This window comes from Bactrocera dorsalis, chromosome 6 (assembly GCF_023373825.1).
Source record: "Bactrocera dorsalis isolate Fly_Bdor chromosome 6, ASM2337382v1, whole genome shotgun sequence".
NCBI lineage: Eukaryota > Metazoa > Arthropoda > Insecta > Diptera > Tephritidae > Bactrocera > Bactrocera dorsalis.
The window spans coordinates 27451877-27474607 of record NC_064308.1 but is presented as its reverse complement, the minus strand read 5'-3'; the positions used below and the strand labels follow the sequence as shown (position 1 = coordinate 27474607).

The 22731-nt window shown below is 32.9% G+C and overlaps 1 protein-coding gene across 22 annotated transcripts in view; it reads left to right on the top strand.

The window, feature by feature from the left end:
* LOC105233049 (calcium/calmodulin-dependent protein kinase type II alpha chain) overlaps positions 1–22124 on the top strand; it is a 417125-nt gene extending 395001 nt beyond the window's left edge. For all 22 annotated transcript variants that reach the window (XM_049460543.1, XM_049460539.1, XM_049460541.1 and 19 more), the window contains one exon: positions 194–22124. In XM_049460543.1, the coding sequence (XP_049316500.1) occupies positions 194–338 (145 nt within the window). In that variant the 3' untranslated portion in view covers positions 339–22124. The remainder of the gene's footprint in view (positions 1–193) is intronic.
* The last annotated feature ends 607 nt before the right edge of the window (positions 22125–22731 follow it).

Sequence of the window (22731 nt, the reverse complement as noted above, 5' to 3'; positions counted from 1 at the left end):
GGAATATGTGTATTAGCCGCGTTTAGTACATAAAATACAGGATAAATTAATTTGCAAAAAAAAAAAACATGCGGGCTATTAGCTACTTGCAACACAAATTGTTTAAATTAATATTAATACATAATAGTTACATATTTGAACTATTTTTATGCTATTAGCTCTAACTAACTACAAACGTTTCACCCTATATTAGGCAAGGGCATGCACACACGCACCAGTCAGAGGAAACACGTGTATGGCATAAACGAGATAATAAGTGGCAGAATGTACATTTTCATCGTAGCGCGTCCGGAAAAATTAGCGGTGCAACAACTTTTGATTTTATTCAACAAAAGTAGAACAATGAACGTATAGCGAAGCTAGTAAGCGCACCACAAAAACTTTTTGAGGCAGATTATATAAATTAATTGTGGCGCTTGTTCAAAAATACCAAACAACTACAATGTTCTTAAACAATTTAACTATAACAACAATTTTAATAGTACGAGCCATAATGGGAGAAATTTAAACTAATATTGAATTCATGAAGCAGTTTGTATACTTTTTATTGGAAGAAATCCAGTAACACTAATAATAAAATCAAAGGTTTTGTAGCATTGAAATCCATTCATAATTAAAACAGATTATTGTTGTCCAACTGTTTTCAACATTTTTGGTCTTTGAATAAAGAGAATAGTTTAAATATAATAAATATACATAAGAGAAGATGCCATATTAAAGTGCCACACAGTGAAGGCAAAATTAAAGGATATTATAATAAATATATATAAATGAAAATGTAAATTATGCAAAATGCAGGTGCTACGAAAGGATGTTAATTGTCTTCATCTTAGAAATTTTGCAAAAAATAGCACATGAAAAAAGAGAAGAATTGGAATTATTATAAATAGTTATGAATTAAAAAAGTGAAATAGATAATGCAAGAAATAATAAATTTATTAAAAACAAAGTGCGCATAATGCACGTTGTGCGCAAATTATTATATACTTTTTTAAACTGTTTGTTATTTAAAAAAAGCGAAACTATAACAATGAGTTTTATCAAGATTTTATGCAACAGCTCTTTAAGTATTTAACGATAATCTCTTATATACATATGCATCTAATATACTTGCGACTCTATTATTTCTGATTTTAGGTTACGTTTGTACATTGAATTTGTCTACTACATGAAATTCTACCAGAGTTTAATTTTCTAATAAAGAAATTAATTGAAAATTTAACATTATTACTGTGTGTGAAAACATACAAAAAAGGGGATAAAGAGAGTCACTAAAGATAATTAGGTTAAAGAGTTTTGAATACTAAATTCTTAAACAGCACAACTAATTAATTAAATCTCACAAAGCAATCTTAATTGCTAAAAAAATAATTCTACAATTCGTCACAATATTTCTCCCCGAATGGAAATAAAATAATGCTTAGCCAAAAGGTGGAAAGGTGCAAAGCAAGTATACTAATAGCATTGACAGACGGAAGCGTTAATCCGGATTAGCTGTATTCATCCGGATTAATTTAACGCCTATTTAATCCTCAAAATTATAAAAACTGGTCAATTTTAATCTATTGTAAATGAAAAACAAGCCACACTGATTTTCAAATTTTCAATAATAAAACGAGAAGTTTTATGTTATAGTGTTATTTTATGATGTAGTTTTCAAAATAACATGTTTGATATGTTTATGTAATAAAAATGGTTTTGGCCATTGGGCGGTTAACAACGGCAATGTTTATCTTCTATCCATTTTCATTGAAAATATTACAAAAATTACTATCAGCTGTTTACGAGAGTTTAAAACTTTCATAGCTGCTGTCTGTCATCTCCAAATTTGGATATGATTAATTGCGCAGTTCCAGCAAAATATTTAATTATCTATTAAAAAAGCGTTTGTGTTGTGAAGTTTAAAATTGTGTTGTAAACGAAAAGTATATCACTCGAAATAATTGAAATTACATGTGAAAGTATCAATAGTGTTTACCAGTTGAAGATAGTCTGTAGAAACTCACATTTCACCACATATGCACACGATAACATAAAAAGTTATGTGTATTTTAAAGAAAGTCAATAATTGTTGAGATTGCATTATTTCTTCGAATAAAACAAAGTAATATACAGCACATCCCTTGGGTGGGGTTTTTTTCTTACAAAACTGATTACTGATTAAATTTCAATTTAAATAAATATTTCAGAACATTGTGTGAAAAAAACTAGCACACGATTTATGGAACTTAAATTTTTTTTTCTAGTTATATACTATACGAATATTTAAATGATATTAGTAATAGGTATGTCCTACGTTTTCTTGGCTAACCTTATAGTTTTGAAACTTTTTTCAATATTTTCATTGTAATAAATACGTTCCAGTGGATTTCAATGCTAATTATAATCTTTACTTTAACTAAATCGAGTCTTTAGGTCTGGCTGCTTTAAAAACTTCTGCCTTTATTTACCATTTAATGGCAACCTTTTCTTGTCTTACCTCTCTAGTAAATCGTTACAATTATGTGATTGCCACCATCAATAAATAATATGTGTAGTTAGAGACATGAAAAAATTACAACTTAATTTTTTTTAACAATAAATAATATAATTTTAATAAGTAAAATCAAAGCATTATTAAATAAAGTTTTGACTTGACTTGACAGTATTTTCAAAGATATATTCTTCTTCTTCTTAATTGGCGTAGACACCGCTTACGCGATTATAGCCGAGTTAACAACCGCACGCCAGTCGTTTCTTCTTTTCGCAACGTGGCGCCAATTGGATATTCCAAGCGAAGCCAGGTCCTTCTCCACTTGGTCCTTCCAACGGAGTGGAGGTCTTCACCTTCCACTGCTTCCCGCGGCGAGTACTGCGTCGAATACTTTCAGAGCTGGAGTGTTTTCGTCCATCCGGACAACATGACCTAGCCAGCGTAGCCGCTGTCTTTTAATTCGCTGAACTATGTCAATGTCGTCGTATATCTCGTACAGCTCATCGTTCCATCGAATGCGACATTCGCCGTGGCCAACGCGCAAAGGACCATAAATCTTTCGCAGAACTTTTCTCTCGAAAACTCGCAACGTCGACTCATCCGTTGTTGACATCGTCCAAGCCTCTGCACCATATAGTAGGACGGGAATTATGAGCGACTTATAGAGTTTGGTTTTTGTTCGTCGAGAGAGGACTTTACTATTCAATTGCCTACTCAGTCCGAAATAGCACCTGTTGGCAAGAGTAATCCTGCGTTGGATTTCCAGGCTGACATTGTTGGTGGTGTTAATACTGGTTCCTAAATAGACGAAATTATCTACAACTTCAAAGTTATGACTGTCAACAGTGACGTGGGAGCCAAGTCGCGAGTGCGACGACTGTTTGTTTGATGACAGGAGATATTTCGTCTTGCCCTCGTTCACTGCCAGACCCATTTCTTTTGCTTCCTTGTCCAGTCTGGAGAAAGCAGAACTAACGGCGCGGGTGTTGAGGCCGATGATATCAATATCATCGGCATACGCCAGCAGTTGTACACTCTTATAGAAGATGGTACCTTCTCTGTTGAGTTCTGCAGCTCGAACTATTTTCTCCAGAAGCAGGTTGAAAAAGTCGCACGATAGGGAATCGCCTTGTCTGAAACCTCGTTTGGTATCGAACGGCTCGGAGAGGTCCTTCCCGATTCTGTCGGAGCTTTTCGTGTAGCTCAACGTCAGCTTACACAGCCGTATTAGCTTTGCGGGGATACCAAATTCAGACATCGCGGCATACAGGCAGCTCCTTTTCGTGCTGTCGAAAGCAGCTTTGAAATCGACGAATAGGTGGTGAGTGTCGATTCTCCTTTCACGGGTCTTTTCCAAAATTTGGCGCATGGTGAATATCTGGTCGGTTGTTGATTTACCAGGTCTGAAGCCACACTGATAAGGTCCAATCAGTTTATTGACGGTGGGCTTTAATCTTTCACACAATACGCTCGATAGAACCTTGTACGCGATGTTGAGGAGGCTAATCCCACGGTAGTTGGCGCAGATTGTGGGGTCTCCTTTTTTATGGATTGGGCAGAGCACACTTAAATTCCAATCGTTGGGCATACTTTCGTCCGACCATATTTTGCAAAGAAGCTGATGCATGCACCTTATCAGCTCTTCGCCACCGTGTTTGAATAGCTCGGCCGGCAATCCATCGGCCCCTGCCGCTTTGTTGTTTTTCAGGCGGGCAATTGCTATTCGAACTTCTTCTTGGTCGGCCAATGGAACGTCTGCTCCATCGTCATCGATTGGGGTATCGGGTTCGCCTTCTCCTGGTGTTGTGCGTTCACTGCCATTCAGCAGGCTGGAGAAGTATTCCCTCCATAATTTAAGTATGCTCTGGGCATCGGTGGCTAGATCACCTTGGGGGGTTCTACAGGAGTATGCTCCGGTCTTGAAACCTTCTGTAAGCCGCCGCATCTTTTCGTAGAATTTTCGAGCATTACCCCTGTCGGCCAGCTTATCCAGCTGTTCGTACTCACGCATTTCGGCCTCTTTCTTCTTCTGTCTGCAAATGCGTCTCGCTTCACTCTTCAACTCTCGGTATCTATCCCATCCCGCACGTGTTGTGGTCGATAGTAACGTTGCGAGGTAGGCAGCCTGTTTTCTCTCCGCTGCGACACGGCACTCGTCGTCGTACCAGCTGTTCTGTTGCACTTTCCGAAAACCAATGGTTTCGGTTGCAGCTGTACGTAAGGAGTTTGAAATGTCGTCCCACAGTTCCCTTATACCGAGTTGTTGACGAGTGCTCTTTGAGAGCAGGAGTGCAAGCCGAGTAGAGAATCGTTCGGCTATATGTTGTGATTGCAGCTTCTCGACGTCGAACCTTCCTTGTGTTTGTTGGCGTGCGTTTTTTGCTGCACAGAGGCGGGTGCGAATCTTAGCTGCAACAAGATAGTGGTCCGAGTCGATGTTAGGACCTCGGAGCGCACGCACATCTAAAACACTGGAGACGTGTCTTCCGTCTATCACAACATGTTCGATCTGGTTGGTAGTTTTTCGATCCGGAGACAGCCAGGTAGCTTGATGTATAATCTTATGCTGGAATCTAGTACTACAGATAACCATATTTCGGGCCCCGGCGAAGTCGATCAGCCTCAACCCATTTGGGGAAGTTTCCTAGTGGAGGCTGAATTTACCGACCGTAGTACCAAAGATACCTTTTTGGCCACCCTGGCGTTGAAGTCGCCAAGCACGATTTTTACATCGTGACGGGGCATCTCGCATATGTGCGCTCCAAGCGCTCATAAAAGGCATCTTTGGTCACATCGTTCTTCTCTTCCGTCGGGGCGTGGGCGCAAATAAGCGATATGTTGAAGAACCTCGCTTGGATGCGGATTGTGGCTAGACGTTCATTCACCGCAGTGAATGATAGTACTCGGCGACGGAGTCTCTCTCCCACCACGAATCCCACACCAAACCTGCGCTCCTTTATATGGCCACTGTAGTAAATGTCACAAGGACCTACTCGTCTCTGTCCTTGTCCCGTCCATCGCATTTCTGGGACGGCGGTGATGTCAGCCTTTGTTTTCACGAGGACATCAACCAGCTGGGCAGTGGCACCTTCCCAGTTAAGGGACCGGACATTCCAGGTGCATGCCCTCAATTCGTAGTCCTTATTTCGTTTGCCATGGTCGTCATCAAAAGGGGGGTTTCTCATCCGAGGCTGGTTATTACTATTCACTGGGGGGGTTTTTTTACGTGGCGGGTCCCAAACCCAGCGCACAACCCTATGCAGGGGATGTTTCGCCTTCTCATGTTAGCTCGCCTTCAAACGGATGTTCTTAGGCTACCCAGAGGATACTTGGTCAAAGACCGGAAGTCGTGAGCTGCTTGAGTCACATGTAAAAGAATCGTTTCTGGCCACTCCCAAGTGAATGGCAATCAGAGAACTTTCCTCACTTGCGTGAACTTCTACACATGACTCCATCCTCCATCCTCCAGATATATAAAAATGAAAAATTTTAAAAGTTATGGCTGTTTGTGTTGATCCATTTCGAACTGAAGCTCCATGCGGTGACTATGACTAACCCTTGAAGAAGCATCTTAAATCAATAGCACAAAAAAATAACCTGTTAAAAAACATAGTTTTAAGAAATATACATTTGAAGTTTTACGCTCAGTTCCATAGCGCCCAAGGGCCCTTTCCTAATTATGGAATAACTAGCAATCTATTTGTCGGACTTACTTAAAATTTTAACAAAATATTTTTTAGAATATTTGTACTGAAGATCGACTTTTTGAAAATTCTTGGCTATTCTTAATATCTCTAACCCCATGAAGCAACCATACCTAGGCCATACAGCATTATAAATCCTATTGAAACTTCTATTACTAGCAAAACTATATTTAACTGTCTAAATGGGATTATTCGCGCCTTCATGAAAAATCAGCCATTTCCTAACCTGACATAACTTGTAGCCATATTTAGTGGTTTAGCATTGCTAATGCGTGCAGCAAAGGATCTTAAATTTTACTGCGTTTAAATTACAAATGATGGAGCAAAAATAGAATTTGTGTCTACATTTATGATAAAACCAAAACTAACTTTGCTATTATCAGTCTCGTTTAGATGTTTTGCTAATGAATATGTGTACAGGGGTGCAGCAATGAGTACATGTTTCTTCCTCGTATATACGAGTATGTGATAATTTAAACAAAGCTAATTAAAGTGTTGTTTCATTTGAAATCATGTTCAATTCTCACAAAACTGTATAATAATACTTTCTCTTCACGATTAACCACAAATTTTCTATCAGATTAAGATCCATAAATATATGTTGGCCACTACAACAAATAAATACTGTGTGCGATTTTGGTATGTGCTTGAAATCGCCATCCTTCTGTGTATTCCATTTTAATATACTAAAAAGGTTATATTAAGTTTGTCACGAAATTTATAACATCCAGAATGAAACTTTGGAGACTCTATAAAAAATATGTATATACTATATAAATGGTGAGCGTTATAAATTGAGCTGATGTAGCGTATAGCGGTCATAAAAACTGAACGATGCAGTTGTATGAACAACTTTTTATAATATATTTCACTAAATACTTCATGAAAGTAGGTATGGATTATTAAAACATTTTAGCACTTTGAGCCATATGCTTGAAAATTTCGCAAAATCAGCGATTTTGAAAATTTGCAGTTCATTAGGTAAGGGACCAGACACATACCTCGTGATACAAATATTTTGTCAAATTTCACTTTTTTGTTAAAGCTATTGAAGGTTGATATTTAGAGCATGATAAAATTGGAAAACTATTTTCTCATAAACTACTAGAGATAAAACGATAAAATTTTGTGAAGTCAAAGAAAAATGTTCGTGCTGTATTATATTTATTTTTCCACGACCATTTGTTTAAATAATAATAATTTATATAATTTTTTGTTAAACAATTCAAATTTTTAATGTGTTCTTCACGCTAAAAAAATTAAAAGTATGTGGCACAACGCGGGAAATGTTTACTTTTAATAATCTGCAAAATTTTTGTTCATTCAAAACTTCCGACATTGGTGCCGCAAGAAAAGCATGAAATCTAATAGGAAATTATAATCAATAGCTCCATCAGATTACTTGTTAAATAAATTATTGTCTATTATTATGTAGATATAGACGAATGTGTGAACATACTGAAAAAGAATAATGTATAATTAAATCTTTTTGTATTTTTATTTATATGAAAAAATTTGCAATTGCAATTAAAACACACGACAATTCCATTATTTCCATCGATTCAATGATCAACAAGATGATTCCAAGTAAAACTTTTTCAAATAATATCAAGTGGGGAAAATATTATATGTTATGAAAAATGGGCATCATAGTTATTATTGTAGTCAGAGTCAAAATATACTTAGAAGATAACTAAAATAAAAATATGTACTCAGATGTTTTTTTGTCACAGTCAGTCTAATAGGTATATGACAAAGCATTCGACATTGGAAGTACTAGTTAGGTTTTATGTAAAACAAAACAGACCACAAAAAGTTAAAATGAAGCTACTCTTACAATTTATCAGCCTTTAGGAATCAATGAATATTAAATTAAGGCGCACAACCAGAAATCTATGTTATTATCACCAATCGCATTTTACAACTTCGAACAAAGACGGAATACCAAATGTTAAAATATTAAAAACTTTCCATTATTAGGCAAATTTCAATAGTAAAGGTTGAAATTTGTATAAATAGATAACACGACTCTAAAAAAATTGTTCGTTCTTTGTCCTAAAGTTTATTTTATGATTTTCTGATTAATTATAAACAAAAACGATAAGAAAATACCTTTTTTCCATATAAAGTTTGCTTTTTAAAAGGTATAGTAATAATACTATACATATAATATATTATACATAATTATACTATCGTTAAAGCAGTTTCCTAAATAAAAAAGCAAACTTTTTCATGGTCAAATTTTGTGTTGACCCGTGTAATTGTTTCCATGCAAGCACCTGGTTCCGATTGTTCAGCTTGTATGGCAGCCATATGCTATAAGGCGAAAAAAACTGGTGAAAAATTTAAGATCTATATCTGAAAAACAGAGGGACTAAGTCGTACATATATATACAGACAGACATTCGGACATGGCTAAATCGACTCAGCTCATCATGCTGATCATTTATATATATGTATTTTATAGGATCTCCGACGTTTCCTTCTGTTTGTTACAAACACTGCTGCAAACTTCTTAAACTATATTAATTGTTAAAATATAAAACCTTTAAATGTGTGAGCGTGCCGGCGACTACTGCTTTAGAGTCTAGAGTATTGAGGATGATGCCTCTGTGCGAGGTCTAGTTCATAATGGTAGAACACGAAGCCAATTCGAAAACAATATTCTTTTGATTCTTAATTATATACTTGAATTAATTATTTTTTACTCCAAAATTCAAGATAAAAAATGTGCTTTTAATTTGTTTTATTTTTTATTTTTTATTCAGCTTTGGGGAATAAACTTTTTTATATTTTGGACAAAAAATTGATTTTCAATTAAGATTTTCGGGATTACTAAATAAACGAAAGAATTTACTTTGATTGGTACACACTTCAGAATAATTTTTTTCTATTACTTTTAATTGTTAATTATCCTATATATTATGTGGCAGTAATAATGTAATCTTCTAATATTTGAAGTTTTTTATTTGGTGCAATTGCAGATTTTTTACGCAAATTGGAACGAAAGGGTTTTTGTTACTTGCGATGGAAATTTTTTATTGAGAACCTAATACAATACATATTTTAATCTTTGTACGATTGAGCTTCCATAACTCGCACTCTTGAATTGACAGTAGAAGCCAAATCTTTATATATATAAATCTTCTGACCGTGTGTTTGTAATTGAACTGTTCCCAAACGTCTGGACCGATTTTGATGAAATTTTTTGTGTGTTTTAAGGAGATTCGAGGATGGTTTAGATTCACAATTTGGTCCACTGGAAAATGTTTTATTAAGTTAATTTTTCATTTGTAATTAATTGCTAATTTTGAAATGTTTTACATTGGATCCGATAGATTACGCTACCATCGCAGTATCCAATATTCAAACCTTAAATTGCCGTAAACGTGCAGTAAACAAAACGATGCCAAAGTAAAAGGCGACATCTGTAGACAAGTTTTCATAATGTGGACAGAGGTGTTCGTTCTTAACCTTCAAGCGGGCGCGCGGTCATTTGTAACGGGAGCGGGCGCGCGTAACCGAAAAGACGTTTGAGATGAATAAAAGAAATAAAGCACAAATTATTCAGTAATTATTTATTTATTTTTACTTAGATATATTATCATTGTCCTTAAAGTCTATTTTGTCAAAAAAAGTAATTACAATTATTAAAAATGTAAGTAATAAATTGGGTGATTCAATACATCTATGGGTAGATATAACATTTTTTTCATACCTGCTAACTATTGGAGGGGGTATCTTGACAGGCAATTTAAAATTGCAAAAGATCTGGCATAAAAAAAGCGGCATAACTGAAGTGTTTATAAAAAGGTTTATTCAAATTTGGGATATACAGAAATATTTTCAAACATTGCACAGAGTAATGCAATATTTGAACGGGAACGACGAAGTACATATGTATGTATATGCGTACAATTTCAAACTGAAAAATAATAAAATTACTTAATATTGGGAATGGTAGAATAGAACTGCAATCAAATGCAATGAATTAAATATACCACGGGTATCCCAGAAGACTGACCCCATAACCTTGCCAGCTGATTTTTTTGTCTTTCCACGCTTGAGAACCGTTTCTTAATATACCACTAGTCTGACAATCGATTGGACTCGATTGATTTCACTGATGTACAGCCCAAATTCAATAGTATTTTTTCCCCAAAACCCAATTCTTTCTTAACGCACGAAATGCTTTTTGATTATTTTTTTTGTAAACTAACACAAGTTGCCTCACCAAAAATGCGATTATTCCTTAACTAATACTTATAATCTAACTAACCTCCTAATTAGTAGTACTACCTATGTATCAGCCACCCGCCCACGGGTCCTCTAGTTTCATATAAAATTCTCTCCATAATTCAAAGTCTGTCTTATCCGAAGTTTTTTTTTAGGATTATGGTGATTCGGGTTAGGAAAGTCTTTGTATATTAATTTTTCCGGATATATTAGGCTTGCTTCTCCAGAGATGGTTTTACTTGAGACCACACTTGCCAATATTCCAAGTTTTCTCAAAGTTTTCAATTTTCTGTTGATTGGTACATAGCCAATTTACAGTTACACTGTCCATTTCAAAAAAATACTATTAAGAGGTCCATTAAAAAAAATGCAAGGTGCGTTCCAAAGTAAACAGGACTTAAAAAAACAGAACAAATGGTTATTTCGGCAAAATCAATTTCTTTTATTCAAAATAGTCTCCTTCTGCTTCAACACTGGTTTTTGCACGGTCCAAAAACATGTCGAACGAGTGTTTTAGCTCGTTGGCTGGTATGGCTGCCAGTATGCCGGTGCAAGACTTTTGAATGGCCTCTACGTCTGCATAACGCTATTCTTTCATAGGCAAATGCATTTTTCCGAAAAGGAAGAAATCGCACGGTGTCATATCAAGTGATCAGGAGGGAGTGGTTAATGGTTAAAATGTGATTTTTGGTCAAATAATCGTCCTTCGAATGTTGGATTCCTTCCTACCACACACCTTTCGTAAGACCAAATGTTCGATCAAAATGCGAAAAATCGATGTTTAATTCCATTTCCATGAATTTCAATGATAATTTCGGTTGATTTTTGACGAATTCGCGCACAGTTTCGATGGAATTTCCGGTGATCACGGATTGATTGGCCCACATGTTGATCGTCATTTATGTCCTCACGACCACTTTGAAAACGTTGAAACCACTCGTGCACTCTGCTATGGGATAGGCAATCATGGCAATAAACTTGTTTCATTAATTGAAACGTTTCGATACAAATTTTACTCATTTTAAAACAAAATTTAATGTCGGCTTTTTGTTCGAAGCTCATTTTCGCACCGATAACACAAACGTACTAGGGCAATTCAGAATCTGGCGCAAATGGTCTTGCATCTTTGCAATTGCAAATTAGCGAGCATATTTTTGCTTGTACACTAACAAAATATAAAGCGATGCACCTGCAACACCCTTGCAAATAAGCAACACTAAAACGCCATTGTATTATTTGCAACACTGGTTTGTAAATTATCAGCTGCTGTCAAAAATAAAAATATTGTAAACAAAAAGAAGAAATGGAGAATTTTTTTTAAATTTTATAAATTAAAAATCAAGAAATTTTAAATTTGTGCTATATGCCGCATAAAAATATTTCTTACGTTCAATGTCCATAATTTCTTCTGCAGCTTCATCAAATAAAGCGTCAGTCAATTTTTCCCTAAAACTTTTTTTCGGCATATTTTCCAATTTGAGCGAAAAGTTTGGTATGCAAACAATGTTTTTCTTCACCGATCAGCTGTAAATTAATGGTCTTTGCAAGGGTTGCACAAAAACCTACTTCACTTCCAATCGATGAAATGTCATGAAGTTCTCATTAGATAGTAGATTCTAACACACCAGTCGACATATAGATGGCGGCACCAGGGGGCACTAGATTCAAAAAGTCCTGTTTACTATGGAACCCATCTTGTATTATAGACAGGTCTGTCAAACTTTCTGTTGATTGGTACACAGCCAAATTAACACTTACACTGTCTATTTAAAAAAAATACTATAAAGAGGGTGCATTTTTAAGTTGTTTCGATTTCCGAAAATATATAGACGGAAAAAAATCATTCAAAAATTTTTATTAAAAAACAATTACCTAAACTATTTTACTTTTAATCTGAGAGTGGACAGAGTCGAATGTTTGAACAAAACAATTCAAAACTGGTGCAATAACAGTTCCTTGCTACAGTTAAAACATACGTACTTGTATAATATGTACATCAGCCATCTCTTACAATATATTATATTTGGGAAATATGTCAATATTTATGTGTAATCAAAAACATGTAGTAGACAAAACCAATAAATCAATAACAACATAGTTCACTTTGATTTAGATATGATAAGTGGAAAGGATCTCTAATAACAAAAATTAAAGGAGTATAAAGAAGAGGAGGAGTTGTAAATGTGAAATTGAAAATGAAGAATACCAATGTAAATGACAACAATTTAGTTAATGTACATAACAAAAGAACTGTAAAACATAATACATACAAATATTGAGATTATCTGAAGAAATCTAAAAGCTTAAAAATTAAAGTAAGCTTTCTCAAGCTTATCGCTTACACATTTCATTGGAAACACGCTCGCCATATTATCCAAATAAAAACCAATTTTATATCCTTTACTATGTTAGATGAACTTGAACGAATTATGAAAACATTTTGTTTTAGCTATAACACTTACTATTGTATATGTTTATTTGGTATAATGCTAACCTAGACTAATTAAAGAAGAATAATATGCCCATCAGTTATTCTGCAGTTCAAGATCAGCAGGTTCCGAAGAATATAGTGTGTAAGTTTCAACCACCATTAATTAATGGACTTACGTAGCAAACCGAAGAATATACGCATGAGCAAGTGAAGCGAAGTATTTAATTGCGTCACATCCGAGTATGCACTTGAATAGGTTTAAATGAAACTTCTTTTTCTTTAGCAAGCCAGTCCTTGGGTGGACCATTACTTCGCAAAGTTTAAATGAAACAAGGCTATTATTAATGAAAGGCTACAAGCAATCTAAAGGTGGTTGCTATTCTTGGAGTTGGTGTACTCGCAACATGCACTTTGTCGCATAAATTTAAAAAAAATGCAACATGATCAAATATCCGCGTGTTAGTTGCGTAAACGAAGGGGTTCATCGCACAAGAGCTTGCAACATAAATTATACATATGTATATGTACATATGTTCAACTCAACCATCAAAGTTATGTTATGTATTTTTTACATACCAAAAACAATTACATATATGTGCATTGTTTCTGCCTTTAAAGTTTTCTTCTATATACATATTAATGTATACATGTATAATGTATTCATAATAAATGCACTTGTTTCATCCGTTAGCTAACCAAATTAAAGTTATGAATCTTTCATATATATGTAGATATAAGTAAAATACATATGACTATTTTAAAAGATAAAGAACGATTACTAAACTATTACCAACTTTTCTATATAATTTATTTATTAATTTTATATTGAAAAACTGCAATATAATATAACTAATACTGTCTTAAGTATAATCTTAATATTGCAAGAACCTTTTAGTGCACAAATAACTCCTGATAATTATAGTACGGTACATTCGAATGCGATTTTATATAACAATTTCATATTACTAATCATCTTACAATCTGTGCAAAATAAAATATCGTTTTATGTTTAGGAAATTTGACGACACATCGTATCGTATTCCTCTTCTCTTTAGTTAGGGCTTGCTAAGTTTATCATAACGACTATTTTTCTTAGTAAATCTATTTTTTGCATGATATTTCTAATACAGTGACATCTTCTATTTGTTTGGCTATAGCTGCATTCAAACTACGTAATAGGTCTCATTCGAGACACTTTTGAAATGCTCTCACTTCGTGGCACCTCTTCCCGTTGCATCCTTTATATTTTTTATCCATTGTAAGTCGCAAAGAAATCCAAAAATTTCTGCTGCATACACTTCCAGGATTATACTACACATGTTTTCCAACACATTCCCTCAAAGAACGTATCTTTTTCTTTTCTCGCCGGAAAAATCGGGCTCCAAATCAAGCCGGGTCTATACTAATAGTTGGGTAACAGGTGAATTTAATTTTTCGCTGAAAATAAAAATTGTCGGAATGTATTTTATTACAATATATTTAAGTGAATATATTAATTAATATATAGTGTAAAATTAGTAAATACCACTTTACTTACGGGGCATCTCGACAGGCAAAAATTTATTGTATACTAACCAGAGAACGCACTTATATTTGTAGAGAAGGTTCAACAGCGGACAAGCGTGTGAACTGTCAAAAGCTAACAAAATGTACATTAATCGGACATTTTATCATTCAAAACTTACATATATGCACATGTATCATGACCATATGTGTTTATGTTCGCTTTCGCGAATTCAAATCATATTATCACTTATCAATAATATAACATGTGCGCGCTGCTCATACAGAGAACTTAAAAGTATAGAGAGACACTTATATGTAAATATGTATATTTGTATACACTTCCCTCGCTTCATTCATATAAACAGACGCCGTAACATCTCCCCGAGCATGCCTTTGCCTACAAGCGTCTTTTCGCGACGATGGCAAAAGCTAAAAATCATAAATTGAACAACTTTCTGATGCTTCTTCACAGAAAGAAGTCAGAAAAGTGGCAACAATGGAGTTGTCGATTTATAATATTCAATTCTAAAATATTTTTCCGTAGCTCGCAAAAATCAGCGTCGTTATGTTTGCAAGTTCATACATATGCATTCATATTTACGCTAGTTCGTAGGCGAAGCTGTTGCAGCGGCAAGGGAAGCGGTAACAATCGGCGATCGTTTGTTAGTTTCTTTCGCGTCTCGTCGCGTCAATGCTTCGACAGATTGATGTGCTGAACACATAGAACGCGACAGACTGCAAGCGCCATCTGAATCTGATATTGAAATATACACATTCTTAAGGACACAGTTATTTAGACAGCTGCACAACTACATAACTGTGTCCATAAGAACGTGTGTATTTTAATATTTGACAGATGTCGCTTGCAGTCTGCCCCGCTCTATGTGTTCCGGGCGTGACTCTTTGAGTTTCGGCCATTGATTGTCCGTGACAATGGAGATGCGAAAGATGCGTGCGACACTTGTTATTATGAATGTATGTACATACATATGTACATATGTGGCTCGCATTTGCTTTCGTAAACATACAAATGTGCCAAAGAAATAATATATATACATACATATGTGTATGCCATAGAAATTCTATTGGTACAAATATGGAAATGATCACAAAATAATGCGAATATGCATATTTCATGAAGGTCATCAATTCTCTTTGAAGAAATGAAGTTCATTTTGCACATCTGCACTTTGTAATAGTCGAAATAAATATTAATTTATTTAAAAATTAAAAAATAAAAATAAAGAGAAATAAAATTAAAATAATTTTTCATAATTTTTCCCGATTTACATATGTATACATATGGGCAAATGTGTGACCGCTTGGTCTTTTAACATGATATCAAAACGATTAATGACCAAAGCAAATATATACTATACATATTTATGTATATATGTAAATATATGTCGTATCAAACCTAAGTATATAAAATGCATATTTAGGTAATAATAGAAATCTTATTGAGTTATATACATATTTGCAAAGTTTTTATTGAATTCATCATAAAATAGGTAAATTTTAATATAACTATGTACATACTTGTGTACTTAGTATATTTGATACCAAATATATACGGATCATAATTATATAAATTATATGCCGAGTCGGTTGCGCATAGGAAATAAACGTATCTGTAGGCATAAATTTGTTTACATTGGAATTAGCGTTATGTTTCTCATTTAACACTGAAAATGCAATTCTGCTATTTTCGTGGTGAAAATCGCTTATAATTTGTCTGTGGTGAAACTGGACCATCGCGACGGAGTCTTTTTGCGATCTCCGCGCCGTGAACCTTCTCTATGATAGACGTTCTCTGCTATAAATATACGTTCTCTGTACTACCTGTATTGCTGTGCATATTGCCTGTGGAGACTCTACATATATTGCCTTTGGAATACAATATTTTGAATACTAATTAGTATGCCATATATTCAGAATGAACTTTCACTTCAGCAGTTTGACAGCGCAGATTTCATTTCTATCAAAATTTCGAAGAGGCAACATACCCCATTTACATATACATATACTGATGGCATTTTCGTTTCGGTAATATTGAATTTAGTAGAGCGAGTATTAAGACGGTTCTGTTATATTATAGAAATAAAGGACATTTTCAAAATAATTTAATATACAATATATTTCCAAAAAATTAATTTTTCGTTTAATATTGTTAATTTGCGGAGAAATTATACAAAATATATTGACGAATGAGCAAAGTCTTACATTTAATAAACTTATGCAGGGATAAATCAAAACTCATTGCTTATATTAAATTTATTATTTTAATTGGTATATAACATTTATGCTACAATTATTGTAGTCCGAAAATATGAAATCCTTTTTTAATAAATATCTTTGCAGAAAACAGTATATTTCTCTTTTTTTACTTTCAATATAAATTTTTTTCATCCATATAAAAATTTAAACAGTTCAAGAGCTCAAAACATACGGTACATCGGCTCGGACCTACCTACCTGACGCCTTTTCGCAAATAATAATGCTTTGATAACAAATACCCACATAAGATAAATAATCGAGGATTGCGCCGCGACCTAGGGTCTATTGTGCCCTCTCCCTACTCACAGCGTCTCAACCAGCCCCAACAAATGGATGAATTCCAATATATTGAAATGCCCACATACAGATTTGGCAATGGCAATGGCAATATATTTGACAGTTAGTATGCAATAAACTTTAGCCTGTCGAGATGCCCCGTTACCTATTTTCTTCCATTATTGGCCCGCAGTACACAAATTCTTTATGCACAATGACGACATTTGGCACGTATCAAATGTCAAATTTTTTATCGCTAGAACGTCTGACATTTGCCCGTGTTGCCAAGGACAGCAGTTTAACAATTAATTATGCTGTGTAGTCGACGCTTCGTTGTTGATACTATTCTGATGTGTTGCCTGTTTTGCCAAAAAAATATTCTGATATGAAGCAAAACGAAACTTCATCAAATTATCGATAAAATTAAGTGAAGTTTTTTATTAATTAATAAAAAAAAGAAGTCTCATGTGTCGATTGCCTGGCGCGTTTGCCTTCGCAACTGAAATTCTACGAGTCACCTTCGCTCTCTTTCCATGTAGGACGTCCAAAGGAGACTGAATTGAGAGCCGACTCCCATAACTTCAACAAATTCATCAAAATACATACTCACCGTTCCTTCCTGTTAATTTGTTCCGCTCTTTTGTCCGCTTGTATAAAGCCAATTTATTTAGTTCTTTGGATTAAATATTTTAAAACTACAACTTCGGGATTCATGGGATCTAGCAATTTACAACAAATAAATATTTCTTCTTTATGCCGACTGGAAATTCAGCCTACATACATAAATAGAAAGATATTCAAATCTAAAAACAAAATTTTTGCTCTTATGGACTCAACCTTGGTATTGTGCTAGAAATTATGAAAGTAGATGAATACCTATTGAATGGAAAACTGGATCGAACCACGTCAAGTGGTCCATGAAAAATTCGCAAAATCACGGATTTTGAAAATTAGCAGTTCATTATGAACGGGATAAGACGCATACCCCGTGAAATAAATATTTCGTATAAATTCTATTTCTTTTAAGTTATTGAAGGTTGAAAGTTATGCTCTTTAAAATTGTAAAATTATTTTCTCATAAACTACTAGACATAAATCGATGAAATTTTGTGAAGTCAAAGAAAAATGTTCGTGCTACATTATAAACAAGTGTGTGCCACAACGTGGAAAATATTCACCTTTTACAAAACTTTTTACTTAGTTTCATAGATAGACCTAAGGTGAATATTTTCCGCGTTGTGTCACATTCTTTCCAGTTTATTTTTTAGCGTGAAGAACACGTGAAAATTTTCAATTGTTTAACAAAAAATTATATAAAATATTATTATTTAACAAATGGATCGTAAAAAGATATCTATCATGTAACACGAACATTTTTCTTTGACTTCACAAAAATTCATCGATTTGTTTCTAGTAGTTTATGAGAAAATAATTTTAAAATGTTATAGTGCACTAAATTTTAACCTTCAATAACTTTTTCAAAAAATTGAATTTTGACGAAAAATTTATATCACGGGGGACCACTTGACGTGGGTTCAAGAATGATAGAATACAAGATTACGACGACCGCCATTACGAAACGTCATAGTTCCGTGTTGAGAAGAACAAGAGTGAAAAACTGTCAAATGGCTTGCAAATTGTAAACAGAAAAGTAAACACTTTTGTAAATTCGCAAAATATTATTAATTCTTTCGATTTTAATGAAAAGTTTTAGTGAAGCGATTGAATATTGTTGAGTGAAAAGATTTGAATCATTTCTAAAGAAATATATAGGCCTATTGATAATAAAATTGTCTATTAAGTTGTGATTCAAATGGAGAAGACGTTTCTTGTGTTGTATATAAATATATACATATATTATAAGTTCAGATGTATGAAATTATGATAAAAGAATTGTGAAATTATATTGAAGATATATTTGTAACATATTTTTAACCTATCGTCAACTAATTCCAAATAAAGTGAATGATTAAATCAATTGTGTTTATGATATTTCAGTCTTTCTTTCAGATATTTATATTAGTAATAATTCTAATATAAATATGATAATAAATTAACTTAATCTATAAAACTAAAAAAATTAATATATTTATGCTTAGAAATTTAAATAAATACAACAGTACACTTTCACTGGTTTTCTTCATTTGAACAATTTCCACACATGCTACTCTATTTATTGCGGATGTGCCTAAAACTACTTATATCTTTTCTCGCAACAATATTCTAAACATTCCACTGAAATTTTTCCTGCAAAGACGAATGATTAATATTATTTTGGGAATTTCCAAAAGTGTTTACTTTTCTGTTTACAATTTGTATGCATTTCTATGCTTGTTCTTCTCAACGCAAAACTGTTACGTCACGAAATTATTGCATAATGTATTTGTTTTTGTAAGAATTGTCACGAGCTAAACCGAAAAAAACTAACGGTAAACTAGTGTCGTAATCTTATATTCTATCATTCTTGCGTGGGTTGACCCAAATATAAGGTTATATGAATCAATGCATTTTGTAAGTCTCCATTTATTTAGCTTCTTTAACGCTTGACGACATGTTACTATTTTTTTTAGTATAATAATGTCTAATATAAAATTCATTCCCTTTTTCTTTTCTTGGAGCAACGAAATACACATTGAACCGTCAGTAAGAAATAGCTTTTAAAATTTATGTTAGTACATACAATACATTTGTCATTAAGCTTTCGAAATTGTTAAATTCATTATATTACAAATAGCTATCTCCGATAATGTTTTTTTATACTTATATAAATTTTCTAAAGGATGTGGAAATTAATATTCATACATACTTAACATACACATACATATGTAAGTGAACAAACAAATGACACTATAATAAATGGTTAAACAATCATAGAAACGCATATAATACATAATTAGGATAGATTTTGAATAACCGGACAAATTAAAAAAATAATATTTGTAGCAAAGAAAAATAAGAAACCTAAATGGAAATATTTCTGTAATATTAATAAAAATAATAAATTTATTTGTACTTTTGAAATTAAACTATAACGTACCATAAAATCTCAATCGATAACTCGCACTATAGTTAAAAACTAAAAACAATATGCATACATACATATACTAGTACATATATACATGAACTAAAAAATAAAGTAGATTGTATTCAAAATTATATAAAAATCAATACTAAATACAATTTTCAACAAACTTTAGAATACTAAATACTAAAAGAATATAAAAATTTTACATGTACATAAGGGTGTACAATATTTTTTTAAACTAGCTCTTTATTTTCAATTTAAACCGTGCTTAATCATTATTTCTTTTAAAATTAAAAAATCTACAAACAAGTCATATAAATTAAAACTCTTTTAACTTCAGATATGAACCAAGAATTCACGTTTATTTTTCCGAAATACTATTGTAATATAGCGATCTTTGCTTCGTTATTAAGATTGTATTTGACATTTATATAACATTAGATTTTTTGATATTTTGCATCAAGCAAGTAAATTTACAATTTTGAAAAAATATATTTTATTACAGAATTTTCTACTCTACAAAAGGTCTGAATGGTTTTTCATTACAACATTAATTTAAATGTTATACGCGGATAAAGTTTTACATCCAATGAACTAAGCATTCATGCAAGTGACTTATGTATACCTAGTCTCTGCTATTCATACGGCATTGTGTACTACTTGAATATGTGTTGTACATTTGATGCATAGCTTTAACAGCGTATAACTTTTTGTGAAAAATATCATGAACTCATTTAAATGATTCAGAATGAAAAATTTTGTATAAGAATATCATTTTTTCAAAGTAGTAGATATATGTATATATTTGCTTAAAAACATAGCCAATTTTGTCGCAATTAATATTTGTATAGAAGTTGATTTTTTAATCCGTTTATTCTTTTTTACAGCTCTTATGACTATTTTTTTTTTACAACTTTGTTTATCCACGGTGGGAAGGGCTATAATTTTGCCGTGAGTTTCGATTATTTTTTCGGAAAACTCAAGAGCTTCTAAATTGTCCAAAAGAATTTCTACTTCTTGCATTTTAAACTGGGTACTGCAGGCTCAAGAATCACCACCTTAATATGGTGTTACCGGTTCTCCGAAGTGGACCCGGACATTTCCAAACACTTGATTCGAAGCTGTAGACGCAAGGCGTTCTTGGTTCTAAATGTATATCCGAAGAGGGATCACATCGCCTCAATAGCACCCAGCTGCATATTGGAATTTATCATAGTATAGGAAGAGCCCAATAGGCCTTAGGTCTATCTATGGAATTAAATAAAAAGTTTTGTGATTACTTCTGGTAAAAATTCATGTTTGGCGAATTGAGGAACATAAGTAACAATAAATAGCGAAGAACTTATGGATATATTTCAAAAATTAGCTTTTTTCCCGAAGGGCAGTAACAGAAAAAAATAGAGCACGTTCAGAATGGGAGGGTAAATACAAAATATACGTGAACATTTTTCGGGTAAAAACTGTAAATACTCTGTCAAAGAATTAAAATAAAAACAATTCTATAGTATTGAGTAGTAGCTATTTTTTGACATTTTGACGTGATATAGTAAAATAAACTCAAAGCCGGATTTTTATGCGTAAATCAAATTCTAGTATACGAGTACGGTTGAATAGCGGCTAATAATATGGGTCCACCTCCATACATTAATATGGTATTGCAGTTTGTACTACCCAGCACACATAATTAATTTAAAATATATTTGTACTTTGTGTAAGTTGCTTTCATTTTGGTTATTGGACGATTTTTCTAGAAAATGTAATACAATTTTTGATAAGAACAAGTATCCATTAAAGTTTTCAAAACAAACGCTTGATAGTAAGGTAATAATATAAGAATGATAAATAGTAAATTGCACAATGATAGGCCACATTTTGGAATACTTATAAAAAACATCTATACAAATGCAAACGTTAAATTCAGCTAAAATAACTAAAATACAAAACAAAAAAAAACATATTATATTCAATAACTTAAAAAAATGCTACAAAATTCAAGTTCATATTTTCCTTACACTATTCTTACCAAAAACTTAAATTTAATTACTTATTAAAAATTAATGTATACTATAAGAAGTTTAAGCAAAACCATGCAAAACAAACATGCACTGCAAAAACATTATGAAACTTATCAAAGTGTTGTGTTTGATGTATAACAAAAAATAAAGTCAATAATAAAATACTAAAATCAAACAAAAATTTTCTTTAACTTGGTAATCATTTATTTAACGACTTCCAATGTACAGCACCAAAGATGATGATGAATTCTTACAGTATAGTTTATACTTGATACAATATTATACATTTTTTATTAAAATGCAGTAGCACAAAACTCAAACAGCTAACATTACATATATTATTTTCTTTGTAAAACGTTGCCAGGGCATTATTTATGTGCAATATGGGACATGAAATTGCATAAAACCATCCAACCAAGTCTCTTTGAGAAAATATAGGAAAAAAAATTAAAAAAAAATTTTATGAATATAAAATATTTACTTTTGAGTTTGCGTTTGCTCTTTCGATCTGTTCGTTAACGTTTAGATTTTTCTAATGAAAAGTCAAACATCGAACTCAGGGATTACTGCAACTGCCTAATGTAGGCTAATGTACAATGAAGTACTTTTACATCAAAATAAAATGTATAATTCAGAAGTAAAAGTTATACATGAAAAGAAAGGATGAAAAGAAAATATTGATCCTATTTTCATCAAAATCAAGGACGGTTTGACATCGGAAAGCTGTAATTACAACAGATAGCCGAGCAGTTTTCTACTCCACTCATACTCTCTGAGAGCGGCATCTC